This window comes from Salmo trutta, chromosome 7 (assembly GCF_901001165.1).
Source record: "Salmo trutta chromosome 7, fSalTru1.1, whole genome shotgun sequence".
Lineage (NCBI taxonomy): Eukaryota > Metazoa > Chordata > Actinopteri > Salmoniformes > Salmonidae > Salmo > Salmo trutta.
Window position 1 is genome coordinate 43,159,966 of NC_042963.1, and position 25,161 is coordinate 43,185,126.

Below are 25,161 nucleotides of genomic sequence, written 5' to 3' on the forward strand. Positions count from 1 at the left end.
CGGCCAGGTCTAACCTCCTCCCTATAGGCCGTCTCGTCGTTGATCAGGCCTACCACTGTTGTGTCATCTGCCAACTTAATGATGGTGTTGGAATCGTGCCTGGCCATGCAGTCGTGGGTGAACAGGGAGTACAGGGGACTGAGCACGCACCCCTGTGGAGCTCCAGTGTTGAGGATTAGCGTGGCAGATGTGTTGCTACCTACCCTCAGCACCTGGGGGCGGCACATCAGGAAGTCCAGGATCCAGTTGCAGAGGGAGGTGTTTAGTCCCAGGATCCTTAGCTTAATGATGAGCTTTGAGGGTACTATGGTGTTGAACGCTGAGCTATAGTCAATGAATAGCATTCTCACATAAGTGTTCCTTTTGTCCAGGTGGGAAAGGGCAGTGTGGAGTGCAATAGAGATTGCATCATTTGTGGCTCTGTTTGTATTTATAAAATTGTACCAGCGTTTCCTGTTTCTATCAGCCCAGCATTACTTAAAAAAAGAAATAGTGTCAGGTAATTCAGCCACATGAAATGGTTGGATGGAAACTTGGTTAGTGTTGCAAAAATGCATAGGCCATCTACAGGAGTGTGGCCTATGCTATCCACTGGTGATGACTAGGCTTACAGCCCGCCCCGTATAGATTCAGGAAAGGCAAGATTGCTTCATTTTATCTGAAGAAAGTTTATTTAAACAGGGACAAGGGCTAAGTTAACTACTTTATCAATATTTTTTTTGGGGGGGGGGGGGTAGTAGCCTAGCAGAGCTATAGCCTATGCCTATTCAGACTAGTAGGCCTAGGCCATCTCCATTGGAAGACCATCAAAAATTGAGAAAAAAAAACAACTAAATTATCAACCTCTATTAAATCCTAAAGAAACTTTACCACTTTCGAAATGAGTGCAATTAGCATGCAACCATAATGTTAACAGGATGCTAATACGTGGAATGAAAATGCTAATGCTCACTTTTTAAAAACAGACCAAAAACCTCTCAACTCATGAGAAGTTTGTAATAAAGCACTTACAGTTTGATAACCAATTAACATTGAACGGCGAGGTTTCAATATGTTGGAGACAGGCCTCGCCCAACTAACACCTGAAATGTTCGTCAAAGCGGAGGAAGCCATGTCTCTCCCTGCAATGTTCGGTCTTCTGATTAGGGGGGGTTCAGCAATTGACTGGAGAAATTAGGTTACTGATAGGCTGGGAAATATGGGGTGACTTCATTTCTGTGCTTGGCCAATGAGGTTACTGATGGAAGTTGGGGCGCTCCGAGGGAAATTAAGGTGCGTCACTGGGGGTAGGCTTATTGCTCAGATACAAATTAAACAGGTGTTTTACATTCAGGTAATCACCTAGGTCTATGGTAATTGCTGCTGCAGGCCTTTTGATCTGTTGAGTATATAAGGCTACATTTTTTGTGTGTGTTCTTCAGGCAGGACTATGTTACTTTGACCTTCCAGTAGTTTGAGTCAGTACAAAAATAAGTAAATATATTTTGGAAACAGATTGCAAATAACCGATGGCGCTCAAATTCAACTTGAAGGTGTGTAGATACTGTTATGCTTGTATTGAAACAAAAGGACACATTTAGAAACTACAATGTAGAAAATGTGTTAAATGTTATGTAGGTTAATTGCTGTGGAATTTACCAGGTATTTTTGGTCCTCGTGGTCATTTTCTGCTGTGACTGTGTCCTTGGTGAGAAACATATTTGTCTGATTTTCTATAGATTGCCAGTATTTACTTGATCATTGTGAGTGGCCTCCATTGATGTCATGTTTTCTCTCAGGAATATGCAATGTCACACACTGCACTGACACAACCAAGTGTTTGATATCCCTCGACAAAAGCAATTGCAAATGTGCTGTTGGCTACTATGGAGACCTGTGCGACAAAGGTTTAAACATTTTGGTAGACCAGAATAACTACAGTAGTTCTGTTGGAATTTGTTCTAAAACTGTTTATTTATTTTAGTTGCGACCATCAATGTCATGTGTGGCAAAGACTACATTACTATCATGGTGAATGAGGACTTTTTCCAGTACTACAAAGTACCGGTGGAATCTCTGCACTTGAAGAATGAGTCTTGTCGTGCCCAAAAGGACGTTATTTCTGATGTCCCATACTACATAGTGCGGATATCAAAGGATCAGTACATTTCCTGTGGTGGTAAACCACTGGAGGTAAGTATGATTCATCCACACTTCATATTATCCTTTGATAATCCTGTTTCAAAGGCCTAATCTCAAGACTCAACACACTGATCTATAGTTGTCACCTGTCATGCATCGATTTTGAGGGCAGAAGTTCTTGCCCTTGTTATCGCAGCAAGTCCAAGTGATATTTATGAAGCTGGAAGTTTGTTTTTACTGGCATTGTGCTTTCTCTTTTTACAACAGAAAAACATCACTCACATCGCATATGCCTTAACGCTCATGTCGGCCCCTCAAGTTTATGGAAATATAATAAGAGATCCAATGATAAAAATTGAGTACACGTGTATCTACCCATACATCCGCACTGTCAGTTTGCCGTACCCCATCATCCCCTTCTCTAGGTAAGGCCCACTCTCTAAAATTGACTTGATCACAACTTAATATACTTTATAAGGTAGTCTTGGTCTATTACTGGAACGGCCTAACAAGTAGACTCACTTGAGATGCAATTTGTCACATTGCCTTATTACTTGATACTCAGGGGGTTCCTCTCCAGGAACAATTCTGGCCTCTAGTTTGAGCCTTTACAATAGGTTTAGGAGTTATTCTTGCAGGTCTGACATTACTAGGTGTTCCAGATGGCTGTGGATGGTGTTAAGGGTAAGCAAAATGTTATACTAATCCTGGTTATATTTCCTCAATTCCCTATGTGAAAGCCACCACTGTCTTGTAACCCTCCATGGCTAGTTGCATTTGGTTGGAGTTTAGAAAATGCTGTTTATTTCACTTTTGCCATGTGAAGCAATATGCTGCAATCTTGATTTCAATTATTCTCATTGATTGAGACAGGTGGGTGTCCACCCCAAGTGCTGCATGTCATGAGTGTGACTCAGAAATCAAGCTTTGTGTTGAATGACACTCGCTTGTCTGGCTCAATGGGAGAAGATTAGAAATGGAAAAGACGGCGGCGTACATTGTTGTTGCGTTACTTCATTGAGGATAATGTATTGACTTTAACTGGGCATTTTCTAAATTCCAACAAACCACCTGCACCTAGCCATGGACTTTTAGACAGTTGTAGCTTTCAAGTGGGGCATTGAGGAATTTTCACTTAGTGAGTGTTGGTAGAATATCTTGCTTACCCTTAACACTACCTAGGTAGCAACGGCTATCCGCCAGCTGGGACAGCTAGTAATGTCGGACTGACTTACAAGCAGGAGTTCTTCCAGTTCAGGTAATGTGGATATGACAAGCATTTCTCTCACAGTAATTCTGTGCTGTTTTGGTTCAGTGAGACTGTGATGCGGATGGGTGAGTTGGATGCCAAGGTGGAGATGGCCCTCTTCACAGATCACACCTACACAGAGGTGTTCCAAAGCTCACCGCTGATACACCTCCGGGACAGGGTGTATGTGGAGATCAAGGTCGTGGAGCTGGAGGACGTCTTCCACCTGAGGGTGAATGAATGCTGGGCCACACAGTCCCCCAAACCCAACCAGACAGACGGCTCTGTTCACACCCTGCTGCGCAATGGGTGAGTGGACAATCAACATTAATCCCTGGGAACATGTACGCCTACTTTTGCTCTTGAAACATGGCATGAACAATTCATTTAGCAAGCTGTGAGCAATGTGGCATGTCAGACTAATTGTAACAGATCCAGTGTTAAATTCGATGATGCCGGTCTTGGATTTATTCAACCAAGACACTCCCCCCTCACAGGTGTGTGAATGATGAAACTGTCACCTTTCTCAATACGACAATGGGCGCGAATGGAGAGGCCTCAACCATCCGGTACAGCTTTGACATGTTCCGCTTTGTTGTGGAGCCTCATGACCTGTACCTGCACTGCAGAGTGCGTTTGTGCTCCCTGGATGATGACGAACCCTGCATTCCTGTAAGTTCACTGGCCTTTGGTGCAGCGGTCTAAGGCACTGCATCGCGGTGCTAGCTGTCACTACAGATCCTGGTTCGATTCTAGGCTTTGTCGCCACGAACGGGAGACCCATGAGGCGGCGCACAATTGGCCCAGTGTCGTCCGGGTTAGGGGAGGGTTTGGCCGGGTTGTCCTTGTCCCATTGCGCTCTAGCGACTCCTGTGGCAGGCCAGGTGCAATGCCCACTGTCGCCAGGTGCAATGCCCACTGTCGCCAGGTGCAATGCCCACTGTCGCCAGGTGCAATGCCCACTGTCGCCAGGTGCAATGCCCACTGTCGCCAGGTGCAATGCCCACTGTCGCCAGGTGCAATGCCCACTGTCGCCAGGTTGGTGCGGCTGGTTTCTGGTTTAAGTAAGTATTGTCAAGAAGCAGTGCGGCTCGGCGGGGTTGTGTTTTGGAGGACGCACGGCTCTCGCCCTTCGCCACTCCCCAGTTCGTACGGGAGTTGCCGCAATGGGACAAGACTAACTACCACTTGGATACAATGAAAAGGGGTTTAAAATGCACATTATTTCTATTCATGAAGAGAATGCATTTTCTAAAGTTGGCATGGCATACAAGATTTTGTCTTTTATTAATGATACATCTCTGCTTTACTGCTACAGGAGTGCAAATCTATAACCAAGAGGGCAGCAGTGCGTGGAGACCCAACTCAAGGTCTACTGTCATATGGACCAATCAGGATTGACATACCAGACCGACCCCAATCTAGTAAGGATTTGTGTTTTATCCTTTGTGTGCGTTTCGTTATCTACGTAAGATTGAAATGTATTTTGTTGCCCTTGCTCACTCTACTTGCATGCACGTTTTTTATGATTGTGACATAGACCAGAGGGCTATACTACAAAGCTCAACTTGGGTATGCATTTTTGGTGTAGGCATTTTCTTTCAGTTTTCAAAATAAATGGCTGTAAGACTTAGGCACATTAACTGGCTAAATCATTGATCCTGCTTTGTAGTATACCCCTCTGGGCTCATGTTGCAGCTTAGGGCAGGGTGAGGTGTTTTCAACAGTCTTGACTATGTTCTAGATCTTCTGCTGATGATGGTTCCTGTGGCTGGCATCTGGGTCCTGGGCCTCTTCCTCCTCGCCCTAATCACCATCGCCAAGGCAGGAAACCGACGACTGTCACAGCTAGCAAACCGCTGACATCCAACAACTTGAATAAAACATTTATTCATTTCTATGACAATTAAATGAGCCCCTCTCTGCAGGAATGTTGTGCCTTTGACATTTTATGAACATGTCTGTACCACAGAACTCTGAGCATTCAGCCGTGTAGTTCAATAATGTGGGTTACAAACAAGTTCAAACATCAGTTACTGGTTTAAATCATTAATGGGTCTTATCAAACACCAACTCCTATTATAGTGTCAATCGATTTGGTCAAATGGTAGTGATTCTTAGTTATCAGCAGATGGCAATAGGAGCCTTCTGAGGGCTCAGTCTATAATTCATCCCCAGGGGGAGGGGAGTTTACTTTCCAGAGAAATTGCTTTGTCTAATAGACTTCACACGGTATGTAGGCTACGTTGCTTGATCTCTCTAGCAGAAAGTCACTGCTCTCTGTATTCTCAAAAGGAAGTGAGTTTATTGGAATATCAATCTAGGGCAGCCTGCAAGAGGCATGTGGTGGTTGAACTAAAATCTAACAGACCTTCTGGATACTTGGAAGTAATTTGTAAGAAAATTGTATTTTGTTCGAGGGTATCCTCCACAATTACGTTTAGAGTATAGTACGGATACACCTTACCACCAAGAACAGAACATGATGCTTGTTGACATTCTTTTTTTTCTCTACTCTTCCCTCATAGGTGTACTTTATTGTGCAGGAAAGCTATTGACTGAAGGGGAAGTAGTTAACATACACTAATATGCCAGAAATGCTGTTTTTACCTTTAGCTCATGTGGGCCATTAAGAACTGGGCATAAATAGAAAACTGACTCGGGCCTTATAACACATGATCACATATTTGTGGATAATTTCTACCAGTTCTAAACCGAGCTGTTTCGCAAAGATCTGATTTCAGCGCGCCACGACCCAGTGGTTGAACTGCAGAGAGAATTTGAACTCAACCAAGGCGTTTGACTATGTTGTCACATAGCAGTTCACTCATCACTTGATGGCAATTTCCAGTCACATTGACTGACAGTCCATTGCACGGCGAACGAGGGCGCATAAAGATGGCATCTCTCTGGAGAAGCGCTTCTCCGGGGCTGTGGAAACAAATAATGGCCTCAATCGTCTTGCTCTTGTGCAACAGGCTTGTTGCCAATGCGGACGAAGACCCTTTAAACGCAGAGGTACAGTATGTTGCATACGTGTGTCCTTTAATGTTAAAATATGGACGTTTTTTTATGGTGCGTAAATATGTGGAATTGTGGCAGTCGCCTGATGAATTTAGTTTCCTTTAACTGAAACGTTGCATGATCTCTATTATCCTGGTGGTCAGGTAATCTAAACTGATCTTGCATTTTATGTGATCTAATGACTTCCAATTTTCTCATCATTGATCATGAGGACATGGGCAGATTCATGGACATATTTGATGCACACATGTATGACCCTTGACCTTTCCAATAATGGCTATTGGGCAACATTCCCCCTTCATGCATGGCAGGCTTATTAGGAGTAATTATGTGTTGTGTAAAAGTTTGACCTCTAGGGTAAAACCCTATTTACATGCTTGTAAACCACAATGTGTTCCTCACCTACTGTACTGCTTATCCTGCAGGCATGTTGTGCAAGATATCCAGATTGAGCACTCTGAGTCGCATTTTGGTGGCCTGAAGCTGCTTTATTTATTTGTGTCTCTTGCCCTCTCTCTGTTTGTGTGTGTGTGTATGGGTCTATGTGTGCAGGTGTGCAGTGCATGCTTGTTTACAGAGAAAGCATGAGCTCTCTGGTTGTGCTCAGTGGGCCCATTTGTTTTTAAATTCCCCTGTCAAGGCTTTTGCAAGGCAAGCTCTCTGCTGTCTTGGTTGGGTCTCTGTTGTTTCCATTGGATTATCAATGGTATATTAATATTGTACGCCAGACTTTACAGCCAGACACACGTCTGCTTGTGGCTATATTAATGGTATATATAGTACAGTCAAATTTAGACGGTTTATGTAGAATTTTTGTTGTAATTTACATTGATTAAAATCTGTATATCAGTGCTTTGTTTTGGGTTAAATGCTTACATTCCAAAGCTTTTACTCTTACACCCAATGACGTCTGCTCTATCCTATCATCTGTTGGGCTGACCCTGTGGTTATCTAAACTGCCAAAAAGAAGGTGTGACTCAAAGAGTAATGCCATGAAGTAATAGAAACCATCGGTTTCTCTGTCCTCTCTCTATATATTTTAACTGCTCTCCCTTTGATGTTGCTCTCAATCTCTCAATTCTCTTGTCTCTATTTGTCTCTCTTTCTCTGGCTCTCGCGCCATCTATCTATCTCTGTTGTATAATTGTAGTTGTGGTTGCGGAGGTTTGGCTACCTGTCTCAAACCAGCAGACAGATGTCAACCATGCAGTCCTCTCAAATCTTGTCCAATGCCGTCAGTGACATGCAGCGCTTCTATGGCCTAGAGGTCACTGGAGAGATGGACCCTGCCACACTGAAGTATGGATGCCACTGGCAGCTTCAGTCATACTGTACAGACTGATAGAAACTAAAGTGATAATGATGTCAAGATAATGTAATAATGTAAGGTCATGGTTACATTATAGAGCTATTCTGAGACAGAGAAAAGTTGCACCTCCTGGTCTAGCACTGTGGAACCACTCTCTAGCCTTAAATGAACAATGTATCTGATCCTATATATCTATGTGGTTATCTGGGATTTATTCAACTGTGTTTTTCACTCCCTTTTAGGGCCACGAGAAGGCCTCGCTGTGGAGTCCCAGACAAATCTGTTGAGCAGGGGTGAGAACGGTGTGAGGCGAAAACGCTACGCTCTCACTGGCCAGAAGTGGGACAAGAACCTTCTGACTTACAGGTGTGTGGTAGGCCTATGTATGCTGGGGGATTCTAAGAAAACCATGTTGGGAATCTCAAACAGATTTCCCCCTGACTGGCGTGCAAAGTGTCAGTATAAACAACACTGCAAAGAGACCTGAATTCCCATATGTGTATAGACCACTGACAACATATGTCATTTGTAATGACCCTCTGTATATACACTACCGGTGAAAAATATTTTATATTTGAGATTCTTCAAAGTAGCCTTCCTTTGCCTTGATGACAGCTTTGCACACTCTTGGCATTCTCTCAACCAGCTTTACCTGGAATGCCTTTCCAAGGAGTTCCCACATATGCTGAGCACATGTTGGCTGCTTTTCCTTCACTCTGCGGTCCGACTCATCCCAAACCATCTCAATTTGGTTGAGGTCGGGGGATTGTGTAGGCCAGGTCATGTGATTCAGCACTCCATCACTCTCCTTCTTGGTAAAATAGACCTTACACAGCCTGGAGGTGTGTTGGGTCATTATCCTGTTGAAAAACAAATTAGAGTCCCACTTAGCCCAAACCAGATGGGATGGCGTATCGCTGCAGAATGCTGTGGTAGCCATGTTTGTTAAGTGTGCCTTGAATTCTAAATAAATCACAGACAGTCTCACCTCCAAAGCACCCCCACACCATAACACCTCCTCCATGCTTTACGGTGGAAAATACACATGCGAAGATCATCCATTCACCCACACCGCGTCTCACAAAGACACGGCTGTTGGAACCAAAAATCTCCTATTTGGACTCCAAACCAAAGGACAAATTTCCACTGGTCTAATGTCCATTGCTCGTGTTTCTTGGCCCAAGCACGTTTCTTCTTATTATTGGTGTCCTTTAGTAGTGGTTACTTTGCAGCAATTCAACCATGAATAACTGATTAACACAGTCTCCTCTGAACAGTTGATGTTGAGATGTGTCTGTTACTTGAACTCTGTGAAGCATTTATTTGGGCAGCAATTTCTGAGGCTGGTAACTCTAATGAACTTATCCTCTGCAGCAGAGGTAACTCTGGGTCTTCCATTCCTGTGGCAGTCCTCATGATAGCCAGTTTCATCATAGCGCTTGATGCTTTTTGCAACTGCACTTGAAGAAACTTTCAATGTTCTTGAAATTTTCCATATTGACTGAGCTATTGACCTATTTTCCGTATTTACTGACAGTAATGATGGACTGTCATTTCTCTTTGCTTATTTGAGCTGTTCTTGCCATAATATGGACTTGGTTGTTTACCAAATAGGGCTATCTTCTGTATCCCCCCTACCGTGTCACAACACAATTGATTGGCTCAAATGCATTAAGGATAGAAATTCCACAAATTAACTTTTAAGAAGGCACACCTGTTAATTGAAATGCATTCCAGGTGACTACCTCATGAAGCTGGTTGAGAGAATGCCAAGAGTGTGCAAAGCTGTCAAGGCTAAGGGTGGCTATTTGAAGAATCTCAAATTTAAAATATATTTTGATTTGTTTAACACTTTTTTGGTTACTACATGATTCCATATGTGTTATTTCATAGTTTTGATGTCTTTACTATTATTCTACAATGAAAATAGTAAAGAAAATGGTAAAGAAAATAGTAAAAATAAAGAAAAACCCTTGAATTAGGTGTTCTAAAACTTTTTACTGGTAGTGTATGTGCTAAGAATATTTTGTCCTGTACTCAACCCCCTCTCCCAGCATTATGAACACCACCCCAAAGGTTGGTAAGGTTCGGACACTGGAGGCCATCCGCAGAGCTTTCGAGGTGTGGGAGCGAGTGACTCCACTGAGCTTTGAAGAGATCGTTTTCCAAGACATCACCAACAGCAGCCAGGACGCGCTAGATATCATGCTGTTGTTTGCCTCTGGTTTCCATGGAGACATGTCTCTGTTTGAGGGCGAGGGGGGGTCTCTGGCTCATGCCTACTACCCAGGGCCCGGGATGGGCGGAGACACGCACTTTGACGCAGATGAACCCTGGACCCTTGACAACCACGATCCATCAGGTTAGATAGACATTTTGTTCCGTTTGCCCCAATTTCCCCCTCAATCACTATTACTGCTACTATTTCCTTGTTCAAAATGAATATCCGATTGATATCTTTTGATATTCATTTTCTTTCTCCTCTTCCTATCTTTTTCTCTCCCTCTCTCCCATTTCTCTCCCTCCAGGCATTGACCTCTTCCTGGTTGCGGTGCATGAGCTGGGCCATGCTCTGGGTCTGGGGCACTCTGATAACCCCAATGCCATCATGGCTCCCCTTTACCAGTACATGGACACAAAGATCTTCTCACTCCCAGAGGATGATAGGAATGGAATACAGATGATATATGGTGAGGAGCCTGCCCTCAGGCACCCACAGCCATCACACACACACGCACGGATAAACATGCACACACATGCATACACTACCGTTCAAAAGTTTGGGGATACTTAGAAATGTCCTTGTTTTTGACAGAAATGCACATTTTTGGTCCATTAAAATAACACCAAATTGATAAAAAATACAGTGTAGACATTGTTAGTGTTGTAAATGACTATTGTAGCTGGAAATGGCAGATTTTTAATGGAATATCTACATAGGCGTACAGAGGCCCGTTATCAGCAACCATCACTCCTTTGCTCCAATGGCACGTCGTGTTAGCTAATCCAAGTTTATCATTTTAAATGGCTAATTGATCATTAGAAAACCCTTTTGCAATTATGTTAGCACAGCTGAAAACTGTTTTCCTGATTAAAGAAGCAATAAAACTGGCCTTCTTTAGACTAGTTGAGTATCTGGAGCATCAGCATTTGTGGGTTCGACTACAGGCTCAAAATGTCCAGAAACAAAGAACTTTCTTCTGAAAGTCATCAGTCTATTCTTGTTCTGAGAAATGAAAGGTTATTCCATGTGAGAAATTGCCAAGAAACTGAAGATCTCGTACAATGCTCCCTTCACAGAACAGTGCAAACTATCTCTAACCAGAATAGAAAGTTGAGTGGGAGGCCCCGGTGCACAACTGAGAAAGAGGGCAAGTACATTAGAGTGTCTAATTTGAGAAACAGAAGCCTCAAAAGTCCTCAACTGGCAGCTTCATTAAATAGTACCCGCAAAACACCTGTATCAACGTCAACAGTGAAGAGGCGACTCCGGGATGCTGGCCTTCTAGGCAGAGTTCCTCTGTCCAGTGTCTGTGTTCTTTTGCCCATCTTAATCTTTTGTTTTTATTGGCCCGTCTGAGATATGGCTTTTTCTTTGCCACTCTGCCTAGAAGGCTCTTCATTATTGACATTGAGACTGGTGTTTTGCGGGTACTATTTAATGAAGCTGCCAGTTGAGGACTTGTGAGGCGTCTGTTTCTCAAACTAGAGACACTAATGTACTTGTTTTCTTGCTCATTTGTGCCTTGGGGCCTCCCACTCCTCTTTCTATTCTGGTTAGGGCCAGTTTGCGCTGTTCTGTGAAGAGAGTAGTACACAGAGATCTTCAGTTTCTTGGCATTTTCTCGCATGGAATAGCCTTCATTTCTCAGAACAAGAATAGACTGACGAGTTTCAGAAGGAAGTTGTTTGTTTCTGGCCATCAAGGACATTTCTAAGTGACCCCAAACTTTTGAACGGTAGTGTACATGCATAGTAGAACCTCTTTAATTGACGTCTTCCCTCACAGGGTCATTCCATACATGCCTTTACAATGATCATACTCTCTCCGTGACTGAATAGATGTCATTGAGCCTTTGTGTGTCATACAACTAGTGAATGTTTGTATGTGCACTGCCGACACACTGATGACAGTATTTAGTGATCATTATCACAGTTCACACTCATAGTTAAAGGTTGTAAGTCTTGTGTAAGTGTACTGTATGTCTGTTTTTCTCATGTTTCAAGTCGTATTAGTTTTATGTACAGGATACACAGTCCAACGAAATGCTTACTTGCAGGTTCCTTCTCGACAATGCAACAACAATAAGAAATTATAAAAGATAACATATGTTATATGTAAATGGCTCAGTAGTACCTTCTCTTGTTAGGGTTCTTTCTTTCTCTTTCACTCACACACTCACCACTCCCCCCCCCCCCTAACAAGAGAAGGCGCTATTCTACTGAGCCATTTACTTTATGTTATCTTTTATAATTTCTTATTGTTGTTGCAGGGTCGAGCAGGTACCTGCAAGTAAGCATTTCGTTGGACTGTGTATCCTGTACATACGACTAATACAACTTGAAACATGAGAGGGGTGGGGGCAGAGAAAACATGTAGGGATATATGTGAGGTTCATTGTCAAACCCATAGCATTTATAATGTCATCATCTTGGATTGTGCAGGATCTCCAGACAATGCTCCCACTCAGGACCCACCCGCCACCGCTGATGATGACACCGCCCCAAACCAAGATCCCACCACCACTGCTCCTCCAGACCGAGACCCCACCACCACTGCTCCTCCAGACCGAGACCCCACCACCACTGCTCCTCCAGACCGAGACCCCACCACCACTGCTCCTCCAGACCGAGACCCCACCACCACTGCTCCTCCAGACCGAGACCCCACCACCACTGCTCCCCCAGACCGAGACCCCACCACCACTGCTCCTCCAGACCGAGACCCCACCACCACTGCTCCTCCAGACCGAGACCCCACCACCACTGCTCCTCCAGACCGAGACCCCACCACCACTGCTCCTCTAGACCGAGACTCCACCACCACTGCTCCTCTAGACCGAGACCCCACCACCACCCCTGACAGTCCCCTTGAGACAGACCCTCTCAGCCCTACCTATACCCCAGACCAACCAGAACCAGATCCCACCTACGTACATCCCCTCCCTCCGATACCCGACCCAGACCCCACCATCCCCTGGCCTGATCCAGTGCCGGTGACCCCCTACATCAGGAGGGATGAGCCTCATCGCCCCCCAAAGCAGCCAGACCACACTGCCCCCAACATCTGTGACGGGGACTTTGATACGGTCACCATGCTGCGAGGGGAAATGTTCGTCTTCAAGGTGAGAAGCAGGGCTAGTCTAAGAATACACTGTTTTGTATAGTTGTATTACTTCATACTCCATTCTAATCTCCCATTAGAGGATGATGTTGGTGATTATGTTCTGATGGTATCTTCTGTCCTCGCCAGGGTCGCTGGTTCTAGAGAGTTAGAAGGAACCGTGTCCTGGACAACTACCCAATGCCCATCTCGGTCTTCTGGGCTGGACTACCTGATGATATAGACTCTGGTTATGAATGGCATGATGGAAAATTTGTCTTTTTTAAAGGTCTGTATTTTATTTTATTCTCATATATTACGTTTATTTTATGTGTAATAGTTTAAATCTAATGGGTGCTGTTGTGTCTTTTCTATGCCGGATTAAGTGATATGACATGCTATTTTATAAAGTCATTTCTCTATAATTAATATTACCTGATTAAACTAATCATGTTAATGTAATTAACTAGAAAGTCGGGGCACCACGGAAGAATGTTTATAGAGCCGTTGTCTTCCAAATAAACTCTTAAAGACCTGGTAATCTTTTATATCAATAGCAGTCAATTATTAATCCTCACCTTATTCAGTCTCATCTGAACGTCGTAAAATTCTTGGTTATCTTCACAAACCCTGGCTAACAAGTTGAATCAGCAATACAAATGTTGGTTTAATTATTTATTTACCAAATACCTAAATAATCACACAGAATTACATATACACAGGCTGGATCATACATTGATTACTAATTATGTCATACAAGAAAATGTCCCTAGCGGACGGAACCGATATTTCGGCTGGTTACACAAAGAAAGGGGGTTGGGTTTGAATGAAAGCACGGGAAGACTGAGGAACAAAAGGATTGGGTCTCTATCGGACCTTATTAAGCTATGCTATCGTAAATGCAGTGTCTTATGCGTTCTAAATAACCGGCCATTTGGAAAAGGAAAATGCAAGAAATATTTACTGAGCTCCGCTTCGATAGATTGGTCATAGATGGAAGGCTGGGTTGCCCAGCAGAGATCTGTCTTGTCCTTTGAAGAATGTCTTGTGGTAGAACGGATACGTTGTAGTACCCTGTCTTTACGTTTAAAGCTGCTGCTGCTAACTCGATGTCTAGGATGTATCACTTCTTTAATGAATAAGAGTTCAAAGTTCATACCAAGTTGCCATACTATAAGATCATGCTATATTCTGGCTGGAAAAGTCAAAATTCATCCTTCCAGCGAGTTGATCGTCACCTCTACGTTGAAATTAGCCCTTTTAAACGTATGGACAGCAGTCCTCACGTTATCGGCAACACAATGTTAATTTCGTTAGGTTGTAGTCATTCAACCATTCGCAACAATAGCTCACGCTGAGGTTGGCTTAGTTCTGTAGTTGATATTAGCCCTTTTAAACTTATGGACAGCAGTCCTCACTTCATCGGGAACACAATGTTCATTTTCGTCAATGGGCTTTTGTCGTGGTGGAGAGAAGGGCGTGTTCCATAGTTCACTTCGGTAGGGCCACTGAGTGAGCATAGTTCACTTATGAAAACAATTCTCTCATTTAGAAGCTAAAATTACGTTTAATATTTTCACAAATAGTTTCATATTTAAACATTTAAATTGCACACCAATTCCATGTGAACTAGAATGTGTAGACTTTCCAAGATACAGTTTGTCATCCTATCATCAGTAATAATGTCTCAGATGACAACTGATCTGACATATTCTTTAAGTATCAACGGATATTTTCAACTGGTTGGATTACCGAAATATGGTTCCGTTCCCCAACCTTTTGATGTTACCAGAATCTCTATGTTAACAAAGGGCTTTCTAAGAGTCCAATCTGTAGAGTAGAGAGAGAAAAGGGAGAAAGGTATCGATGGGGGTCATAAACCTCACCAACAGGGCAATGCATACACTCCATAACACAGTGACCAAGATACCGTCCTTCTCCGCTGCATCCCTCATCTTTAAAACTAGTGTCAATCCCCTGTTTATCAGGTACTCTCACCCCAAACTTTAACGGCTGATTTTTCACCTACTGTATAACTGGTTGAGAGTTTTAAATAATCAAAACAGCTCTGTCCCTTTAACACGTCTGTATCCACTGTTAAAAACAACTCTTCTGGCCAAATTATGTCTCTACATAAACACTCTGAAATGTGGATGTCGATATTTGGGGTGGGGGAGAAATGAGGCTCATGGGGCACAGCTAGCAGCAGTAGAAAGCAGCTGGTAGGCCTGCTAGCCCTGGCTTGGATGGATTGCACCAGCCACTGCTCCAGATGCTGACTGCTAAGGTTTAACTTTGAGCAGAGAATAACACTTGGAGGGCATAAAGTAGAGCAGGGGTACAGGCTACACCATTTATGTGTCCTGACTCTTTTGACTTTTCTGTGTGTTCTCACATGAAGAAGAGCCAATAGTTACAGTGAGGGAAAAAAGTATTTGATCACCTGCTGATTTTGTAAGTTTGCCCATTGCCAAAGAAATTATCATTCTATAATTTTAATGGTAGGTTTATTTGAACAGTGAAAGTCAGAATAACAACAAAAAAATCCAGAAAAACGCATGTCAAAAATGTTATAAATTGATTTGCATTTAATTGAGGGAAATAAGTATTTCACCCCTCTGCAAAACATGACTTAGTACTTGGTGGCAAAACCCTTGTTGGCAATCACAGAGGTCAGACGTTTCTTGTAGTTGACCACCAGGTTTGCACACATCTCAGGAGGGATCTCCTCTTTGCAAATCTTCTCCAAGTCATTAAGGTTTCGAGGCTGACATTTGGCAACTCGAACCTTCAGCTCTCTCCACAGATTTTCTATGGGATTAAGGTCTGGAGACTGGCTAGGCCACTCCAGGACATTAATGTGCTTCTTCTTGAGCCACTCCTTTGTTGCCTTGGCTGTGTGTTTTGGGTCAATGTCATGCTGGAATACCCATCCATGACCCATTTTCAATGCCCTGGCTGAGGTTCTCACCCAAAATTTGACGGTACATGGCCCCGTCCATCGTCCCTTTGATGTGGTGAAGTTGTCCTGTCCCCTTAGCAGAAAAACACCCCCAAAGCATAATGTTTCCACCTCCATGTTTGACGTGGCGATGGTGTTCTTGGGGTCATAGGCAGCATTCCTCCTCCTCCAAACACGGCGAGTTGAGTTGATGCCAAAGAGCTCCGTTTTGGTCTCATCTGACCACAACACTTTCACCCAGTTGTCCTCTGAATCATTCAGATGTTCATTGGCAAACTTCAGACGGGCATGTATATGTGCTTTCTTGAGCAGGGGGACCTTGCAGGCGCTGCAGGATTTCAGTCCTTCACGGCGTAGTGTGTTACCAATTGTTTTATTGGTGACTGTGGTCCCAGCTGCCTTGAGTTCATTGACAAGATCCTCCCGTGTAGTTCTGGGCTGATTCCTCACTGTTCTCATGATCATTGCAACTCCACGAGGTGAGATCTTGCATGGAGCCCCAGGCCGAGGGAGATTGACAGTTATTTTGTGTTTCTTCCATTTGCGAATAATCGCACCAACTGTTGTCACCTTCTCACCAAGCTGCTTGGCGATGGTCTTGTAGCTCATTCCAGCTTTGTGTAGGTCTTTAATCTTGTCCCTGACATCCTCGGAGAGCTCTTTGGTCTTGGCCATGGTGGAGAGTTTGGAATCTGATTGATTGATTGATTCTGTGGACAGGTGTCTTTTATACAGGTAACAAGCTGAGATTAGGAGCACTCACCTTTAAGAGTGTGCTCGTAATCTGAGCTCATTACCTGTATAAAAGACACCTGGGAGACAGAAATCTTTCTGATTTGAGAGGGGGTCAAATACTTATTTCCCTCATTAAAAAGCAAATTAACATTTTTGACATGCGTTTTTCTGGATATTTTTGTTGTTATTCTGTCTCTCACTGTTCAAATAAACCTACCATTTAAATTATAGACTGATCATTTCTTTGTCAGTGGGCAAACGTACAAAATCAGCAGGGGATCAAATACTTTTTCCCTTCACTGTATATCAATGGGTCAGTAGTATGTTTAAAGCAGTTACAATGTTGTTTGCAGTGGTTTTACAAGTGTATTTTTTTGGCTCTGTTAGTGGAAACTTTTTGTTTAATGTGATATAGTGATACATCAAACAAGATACACAGGTATAAAATCTTGCAAATCTTTCCTCACATCTTCCCCTTCCTGATGGTCCTCTATTGTTCTTATTTCCCTCTCTTTTGCCCTCTACCCTGTCCTCTGTCCTCCCTCTGTGTAGGGGAAAGGTACTGGGTATTCAGGGAGGCTGACATGGTGCCTGGTTACCCCAGCCCCTGGTAGAGTACGGTCAGGGCATCCCCACAGACAGGATCGATACAGCCATCTGGTGGGAGCCCACCGGCTACACATACTTCTTCAGAGGAGACAGGTGACCATATGCCCCCAAAGGCCTTTATTTTACTTATTAGATTTGTGTTTATTGTTGACTATTGTTAGATATTACTGCACTGTTGGAACTAGGAACACAAGCATTTCGCTACACCCGCAATTACATCTGCTAAATATGTGTATGTGACCAATACCATTTTATTTCATTTTATTTACCCTACCATAGCTCATCAGTCAGTCAGTTGAGATCAGTTATCTTTTTAAATCTGAAATGTTATTGATAAATATCATTCATCTAGTCAAGGGAAAACAGATTTAGCCCTGAGTGTTGAAAGACCGAGAACTGAAGAAAAAGGAGTTTCTTGTGAGAGTCATCAGTCCTTTGTACCACACGGTTTCATGATCCGTCTTGTCATCGTTCTCTCCTGCAGATACTGGCGTTTTAATGAAGAGTCCCGCACCGGTGACAGAGACTACCCGAAACCTGTCTCCAGGTGGGGCAAGTTCCCATCCTCTCCTAAAGGAGCCTTCCTCAGCGATGATGGCGGTGAGTGAGTTGTTATAGGGGATAATGGCTGTAAAAAATGGAGGGAGGCAATAGATACTGAGCTGAGAGGGGAAAGGGTTTGGACACATGGAATGCCTGGCAAAGGTTGTCTAATGCAGACATCTCATAATTCCTCCTCTCCCACCAAAGTCCCACCCCAGCTAATGCTTTTCAAAGCTGTTTCCTGTAGTGAAAAACAACTGATGGTCAAACGTCTTCCAGATAAGTAGTTTCATCAAAAGGGATAGGTACTTGTGAAGGAGAATTAAAAATAGTCTCTAGTCCAAGTGAAGGCTTCTCCTTCACAGTACTGTAACGATTACTAATTGTGAACAGGACTAGCAAAGCTCTGCAATGACAGTATCCTGTGAAATGTGATTAACTTGTCAAGAGTTGGAGCAGAAGATGCATGCCCAATGAAGGTTAACAGACTGACTGCAGACTAATGACTCAAACTTGAAAAAACGAACAAATAGCATTTCCACAGTAAATTCCCTCTGTGCTTTTCAACATTTGCATCAACAATATTTGTCTTCCCTACCCAGCTTACACATATCTCTACAAGGGCTCCAAGTACTGGAGGTTTGATAACCAGAAGATGAAGGACGACCCAGACTACCCCAGATCCATCCTTAAAGACTTTATGGGCTGTGATGGAGTCCCGGGCATGGACCCAGATACAGATGACACAGTTACAGGCCGCAAGTGGCCAACAGTGGACCAGCCAAAACCACAACCACCAGTTGGCTCAGACCCGGATGAGGTGGACAGCGAGACCAATAAGGATTACACCAACGATGTCGATTATGAACCTGATGCGAAGGACAAAGAGGTGGATGTGGTGGTGAGGATGGCTGAGAACGAGGCCAAGGTTATGACCCTGATCATAGTGACCGTGCCCCTGGTCCTGGTGCTGTTCATCCTACTATTGATCTATGCTATTATCAACACCCTGCAGAAGAAAGAGGCGCCCAGACTTTTGGTCCACTGCAAACGATCCCTGCAGGAGTGGGTTTGATCTGCTCCAGAAATGGATTCACACACTCGCAAACACATACACACACACACACACACACACACACACACACACACACACACCATACATAGGCACATTCCGTTTGAACACATATATACACACAGACATTACATAAAAATACAAGCACACAGTTTCCCAATCTTTCCTCCATGGTGCTTTACCCGATCTTGATTTTAGCCTGTTTACAAAAAATAATATGCACTTTTATGCCCGTGTTTAGATTTGTTTTGTTAGTTGCGGTTGTAGTTTTAAGCGTGTTTAGTTAAAGATTTTTGTGAATGTCCTTATAAAACAGAGTGGTGGTGCGTGAATGTCCTTATAAAACAGAGTGGTGATGCGTGAATGTCCTTATAAAACAGAGTGGTGATGCGTGAATGTCCTTATAAAACAGAGTGGTGGTGCGTGAATGTCCTTATAAAACAGAGTGGTGATGCGTGAATGTCCTTATAAAACAGAGTGGTGGTGCGTGAATGTCCTTATAAAACAGAGTGGTGGTGCGTGAATGTCCTTATAAAACAGAGTGGTGGTGCGTGAATGTCCTTATAAAACAGAGTGGTGATGCGTGAATGTCCTTATAAAACAGAGTGGTGATGCGTGAATGTCCTTATAAAACAGAGTGGTGGTGCGTGAATGTCCTTATAAAACAGAGTGGTGGTGCGTGAATGTCCTTATAAAACAGAGTGGTGATGCGTGAATGTCCTTATAAAACAGAGTGGTGGTGCGTGAATGTCCTTATAAAACAGAGTGGTGGTGCGTGAATGTCCTTATAAAACAGAGTGGTGATGCGTGAATGTCCTTATAAAACAGAGTGGTGGTGTGTGAATGTCTAACAGTTTTGTGTGCTGTAAACACAAGACCACCATCTCCCACTGTGTCTTTCCTCTAGTCTACACCCTCGACCACAACAGCCCAGACTTTATTCACAAAGGTGACAATTTAGGTAGACTCCCTCGGGAGAGATTAAATGCAGGGGTTATTATTATATACATCGTGCACATATTTAGAAAGGCTTAAAGCCTGCTAGAACAGAGCTGGGTCTGGGTTACATTTCCCAGATGTTGCTGATTTAGTTGTTTTGGGTGCAGATCCAGGCAGTGGTTAGGAGCCCTGCCAGCATTTCCTTTGCCCGAGTTAGAGTTCTCTTCTCTTAGGGGGGAGGAAAGGAGGTGGGATGAAGGGGAGGGAGGGAGGTGGCACGAAGGGAAGGGTCGGAGCTCCATTGGCATTGTGCTTCATGAACTAGATTAACGAGCCCCACTCCTATTTTTTCAAACTTTTTTCTGGAGCGGTTTGGCTGGAGATATCTTCCTGTGGGACTCCCCTTCTCCCATGCTGCCATGTTTCACTGTAGACATACTCCATCTGCAGTCTCTATTTATCTGGGAGTCTGCCCTCCACTGTCTGCCTAGGAGAGGCTTTAATGCTAATCTGTGATGATATGTCACATGGGTTTGTGATGAGAACAGGGCTCCCCCTGACTCAACTAAACTCCCCATAAGCCCCCCAAAAAAATATTTTTGGGGCTGCCTCCTCTCCTCCTGAAATGGAGGATATAATGCCTCATGCCTCCGTCGTTCCCTTTTAGCTTCCTCCAGCTCCTCCTTCGGGCGCTTGTACTCCCCAGCCTGGTGCCATGGTCCTTTACCATCCAGGATCTCCTCCCATGTCCATGACTCCAAGTAGCTCTCCTGCTGCTCCTTCCTCCGCTGCTTGGTCCTTCTTTGGTGGGTGGTTCTGTCACATGCGTCGTTGTAGGGAGTGGACCAAAATGCAGCTGGTATGTTGATCATTATCTTTCATTTATTAAAGAAAAAACACTTAAACAAAACAAACGACGAAAACAGTCCCGTAAGGTGCACAGACTATACAGGCAACAACCACCCACAAAACACAAGAGAGAACTAACCCAACTAAATATGGCCTCCAATTAGAGGCAATGACAACCAGCTTCCTCTAATTGGAGGTCCTACCAAAACCAACAGACATAGAAAAGCTAGATAGAAACATAGCCCAAAAACCCCGAATCACACAAACCAAACACCCCCTGCCACGCCCTGACCAAACTACAGTAACAAATAACCCCTTTTACTGGTCAGGTAGTGACACTTACTATAGATACAACCTCTGACATCAAATTACTTTAAACACAGCTTGATTTTAAAATTAAATAGCCTAATATGGTCTGAAACATGTGAAAGAGTACCTCATTCAAATCTTAAAGACATCCTCTGGAACTTTGGTGACTAGTAAGTATTTTTTTTACCTCCCGCTTTGGGCTGGTAATGTCAATGTGTAATTCATACATCCCTACTCTATGAACAGAATTACTGTCTTACCTCAATTAGCCACAAATCCCTAGTTTGAAAGCAACTGTTTACTGGAAGCTGTGCAGCGCAATTTTCCTTACATTTTCCCCCAAGTGTGCCAGCCCCCTAGCAATTTGAGTTCCAGTTAGGGCTGTGGTAGTCATGAAATGTTGTCAGCTGGTGATTGTCTCACGGTAATTGACCTTAATTAACATAAACACTTTTAGCATCTCCAGCTTCCATGCATAGCCTACAAGCCACTGATGCTGACATTTGGAACACCTACGTTTTAAATAGTCTAATAAATCACTTGAATATAGTATACACCATAACAATAAATCCATCATTTATTTTATGCAGGTCTAAAGAGACATGATATGAAGAAAATGTAGCCTATTTCAGAAGAACAGAATAGCATATTCCGTGTCGTCCTTAGGTTAGGCAGTGGGCTACACTAGTTAATTTAGCAGGCAAGATTTGCTTATAATTCCTGTGGCATTATTTTATATTAAGAACAATACAATTGAACATGGCTGAATAAAATAGAGAGTATATTTTTCTCAAAACAATTTTCGTGGGAGTGCGCACATGTGGCTATTCTGTAACAAGCATTATACTACACCCACAATAACATCTGCTAAACACGTGTGTGACCAATTAAAATTCGATTTGAATCACATTTGGTTTGATTTGATATGATGAGCAGTTAACAATGAAACAGGTCCTCCTATATGCTTAATTGGAACATATTTATGCAACTTTAGTTGTGATACAAACAGTAGGCTGGCTATATGTTTTGATTTCTAATAGGCCTACATTCTAAGGCTGCATGATGCGACCAATGATGATTTGAAAAAAGTCGCATGAAAGGGTAGCGCTCTGCTCTGTTTCATGTGCAGGCTGCACACACTTCATCCGTCTCTCATTCACAATTCTACAAGCACTTGATATAATGCTCACGCATTATTCTCAATTTAATCTGGTCTATACAAATAGCCTACTAATATGTGTGTAATATTTTTTTTATTTAGGATGGCCCACAAAAAAAATGTCATCCATAGCCTGCACTGGAATAGCGAATGGAGTTTATGTGCAGTTACTTTTTTAATATGCCAGGTATGCTACACTGTTTATAAAGTGGATTAATGTGCTTAATTTTTAACAATTGAGCAATAAATTTAGCAGCACGAGAAAGCTAGTATCCGCTTTTATTATATATTGGCCAGTCAACTCTGCTTTCACACGCAATTGCTCAATGACTGGGCTTGTAAATTGAATACATTTGCCAACGTTATAGAATTACTGCTGCCTGTTCAGAAAGAAATGAAATCATTCTGAATATCCTACTACACCATGAGAAGGCCTATAATTTAGCCACAGAGGATCAATAGCTTATTTTAAAAAATTGCCTACCTGTGGATTGTGTGTAGCCCAATAACAAGGCATAACCTACAGTCGGGAACGCACAGACAAAAACAGGCTTTTCGCAATATTTAAAATACAATCGTGGGAAAACACAGGTTGGAAAGCAAATGGCTCCTGATGAAAAGAGAAGAGTCTAATACATATATTTTATTAACTTCCAAATATTGTTTTAGAAAGAGAGGCTTTTGGCACAAGTGCATCGGTCATCACCGGCGAGTGAGCTGTGCATCATTGGGTGAGTCAGTGACAATGGAAACATTTCTAGGACTATCATTTTCTCATAATGTACAATATGTGCATCTCCACACACCTAGGTCTAGGTTATTGTTGGATTGAAGACAAGGTCGTTTTTATTGATCTCAGATTGCCAGTGTCAAAGTAGCCTGTCATTTCAATAATTTGTGCCGTATTAAAAATGATTCTGCCAGTCTCCAGTCATGTAAAATAACTTAGAATTGCATGAAGTGGCCTCTTGAGTAGCACAGCGGTCTATGTCACTACAGATCCTGGTTCAATCACAGACTGTGTCGCAGCCGGCCGCGAGAGGGAGACCCATGAGGCGGCACACAATTGGCCCAGCGTCGTCCGGGTGAGGGGAGGGTTTGGCCGGCCGGGTTATCCTTGTCCATCGCGCTCTAGCGACTGTTGCGGGATGGGCGCAATGCACGCTGAGACGGTGGCCAGGTGTACGGTGTTTCCTCCGACACATTGGTGCGGCTGGCTTCTGGGTTAAGCGAGCATTGTGTCAAGAAGCAGGGTTTGTTTCAGAGGACACACGGCTCTCGACCTTCGCCTCTCCCGAGTCTGTATGGGAGTTGCAGCGATGGGACAAGACTGTAACTGCCAATTGGATATCACGAAATTGGGGAGAAAAAGGAGGTACATTTTTTTTTTAATTACCACCCAAAAGAATAGGAATTGCATGAAGTGAGTTTATAAAAGGACACATTTTTCCCGGGATCCTAGGCTACTAAAAATGTTACCAATGTGTGCAACTTCTGTAAGTACCTCAACTCTACTTCTATATGCCACTAAGCAAATGCAATGATATGCATGCAATGCTTAATTATAAAGGTGATTTCTTTTTTTTTTCTCGGTACCAGGTTACTCCCCTCTCAAGCTCACTTTTTGTTCCAGCACCTCCTGATTTACAAATTAAGCACTGGTCTTTACATATACTAAATAATATGTGTTAAATTAGTTTTAATTTAGAATGAGCCATTATCCTGCACCTGTCGGAACAGGGGCACAGTAAAAAATGAAGAATTTTTTTTTTTGCTATTCATAGACATGAATAGTAAATGGAGGACACTTTTCATTTTCATGCCAGCCAGGTAGACTACTCTGGTTGTAAGCGAAGCAATGTACTTAATATATGTAAAGTTGGAAAATAAATATTTTTAGGCCTAGCCTATAGAAATCTGATGGGATCCTCTTTTTAATAAAGGCCATCAAAACTCAGTTTTCTCATGCAATTCCATCGCATAGCCTATAGAAATATTGCTCAACAGGAACACTTATTTTATTCCATGCATCAACCAGCTATGAGGAGCTGGCTCTCACTGCACAAAAGCTCAAACTCTAAATGCCAGGTTTCTCATAAAGTGTTTGATTTTCAATCACATTTGCATTAATGTCAAAGTGATTAGAGGGACAATAGAGCACTTAGTACTGGCCATTAGCGACTGGCTATTAGAAAGTTTGGAAGGCTACTAATGACCATCAGAGGTATCAGAGCGTAGTTTTGGAGAAGCCTAGTTACCGTGACTCATCAGTCACATGGAATTTGACTGCGGTCATGACTCCTGACTGCCGGTGTGGCGGTAATATGGTCACCGTAACAGCCCTAGTTACAGCCAATAAGGTTCAGCCCCTCGCCATTTGAGTGACAGCTAGAAAGGGGCACACACAGCAGAACAAGTGAGAGAGAGCAATGACGTTTTGTACATAAACTATATGTACAAAAGTATGTGGACACCCCTTCAAATTAGTGGAGTCGGCTATTTCAGTCACATGTATAAAATCGAGGACACAGCCATGCAATCTCCCTAGACAAACATTTGCAGTAGAATGGCCTTCCTGAAGAGCTCAGTGTCTTTCAATGTGGCACTGTCATAGGATGCCACCTTTCCAACAAGTCAGTTTGTCAAATTTCTGCCTAACTAGAGCCAGGCCTAATTGCCCAACATCAGTGCCCGACCTCACTAATGCTCTTGTGGCTGAATGGAAGCAAATCCCTGCAGCAATGTTCCACATCTAGTGGAAAGCCGTCCCAGAAGAGTGGAGACTGTTGAAGCAGCAAAGGGGCGACCAACTCCATATTAATGACCATGATTTTGGAATGAGATATTATACGGGCAGATGTTCACATACTTTTGTCAATGTAGTGTATCTGCACATATGTGACATAGTATGCAATTTTCCAGGACCACTTTTGGCTTGTGAGCGCTACTTTCAGAACT

General features: G+C 43.2%; 1 protein-coding gene and 1 pseudogene across 1 annotated transcript; both read left to right on the forward strand.

The window, feature by feature from the left end:
- Positions 1-19,022, forward strand: part of LOC115196612 (matrix metalloproteinase-15-like) — a 39,073-nt pseudogene extending 20,051 nt beyond the window's left edge.
- Positions 1,354-5,281, forward strand: zpd (zona pellucida glycoprotein d). The gene is made up of 9 exons (XM_029758997.1): positions 1,354-1,532; positions 1,642-1,687; positions 1,779-1,886; positions 1,964-2,172; positions 2,389-2,546; positions 3,437-3,679; positions 3,868-4,042; positions 4,689-4,794; positions 5,115-5,281. Exons 1-9 carry the CDS (start codon positions 1,509-1,511, stop codon positions 5,231-5,233), a joined length of 1,188 nt encoding a protein of 395 aa, XP_029614857.1. The 5' UTR covers positions 1,354-1,508; the 3' UTR covers positions 5,234-5,281.
- Positions 19,023-25,161: the final 6,139 nt, after the last annotated feature.